Consider the following 623-nt stretch of genomic DNA (forward strand, 5'->3'; position numbering starts at 1 on the left):
CTTCTCCTGCCTCCTCCTGGCTGAATGAGGGCCGGAAGTGGGGTGGCCAGAAGCAGGGGGCGGGGCTTCGTCATGTGCCCCGCCCCCCGTACCTCACCCGGGGGAACTGCGATCCCCCCAAAAATGACCTCTGCAGATCTTCCTTGGGCCCAGAAGGAGTCATTAACTGATGCTTTAATATTTGTTCACAGCTCTCAAGCCAATACAGTTTATTTGGACATGGGAACTAATTTCAGCATTCTGAGTTCCCAATGTTTCACTAAGCAGCAGCTGTTGACTGCATGGCACATTTCTCTGAGCGCACCTTTCACTGAAAGTCGGCTTTACTTCTGAGTAAGTCTGTCAAGGATTGGGCTGCATGTCACTTTTCGACATAGGGCCGATCCTTCGACTTTCTCTACTGAGATATGAAATCAACAGGGTTAATGGGGCACAAGGAGGCTTTTACTTTTCTGCAGAAGCCAGTACCTCCTGTGGGAACTCTGCCCTTAGGGAAGAAGCAAAAGTCTTTTTATTTACCTTCGCATCTATTTCTTCTGCTTTTTCATTGGCTTCCTGTTCAATGAAAGCCATCATGTGCTTGATCTGCAAGAGAAAGATAGGTGACATTTCCCACAGAAACA

General features: G+C 48.3%; 1 protein-coding gene across 1 annotated transcript in view; it reads right to left on the bottom strand.

The window, feature by feature from the left end:
- Positions 1 to 623, bottom strand: part of ATP6V1E1 (ATPase, H+ transporting, lysosomal 31kDa, V1 subunit E1) — a 32,236-nt gene that overhangs the window by 18,808 nt on the left and 12,805 nt on the right. Inside the window, exon 2 of the mRNA XM_015417169.1 lies at positions 520 to 585. Coding sequence (XP_015272655.1) covers positions 520 to 585 — 66 coding nt within the window. The remainder of the gene's footprint in view (positions 1 to 519; positions 586 to 623) is intronic.

This window comes from Gekko japonicus, unplaced genomic scaffold (genome assembly GCF_001447785.1).
Source record: "Gekko japonicus isolate JY-2015 unplaced genomic scaffold, Gekko_japonicus_V1.1 scaffold1297, whole genome shotgun sequence".
Classification (NCBI taxonomy): Eukaryota; Metazoa; Chordata; class Lepidosauria; order Squamata; family Gekkonidae; genus Gekko; species Gekko japonicus.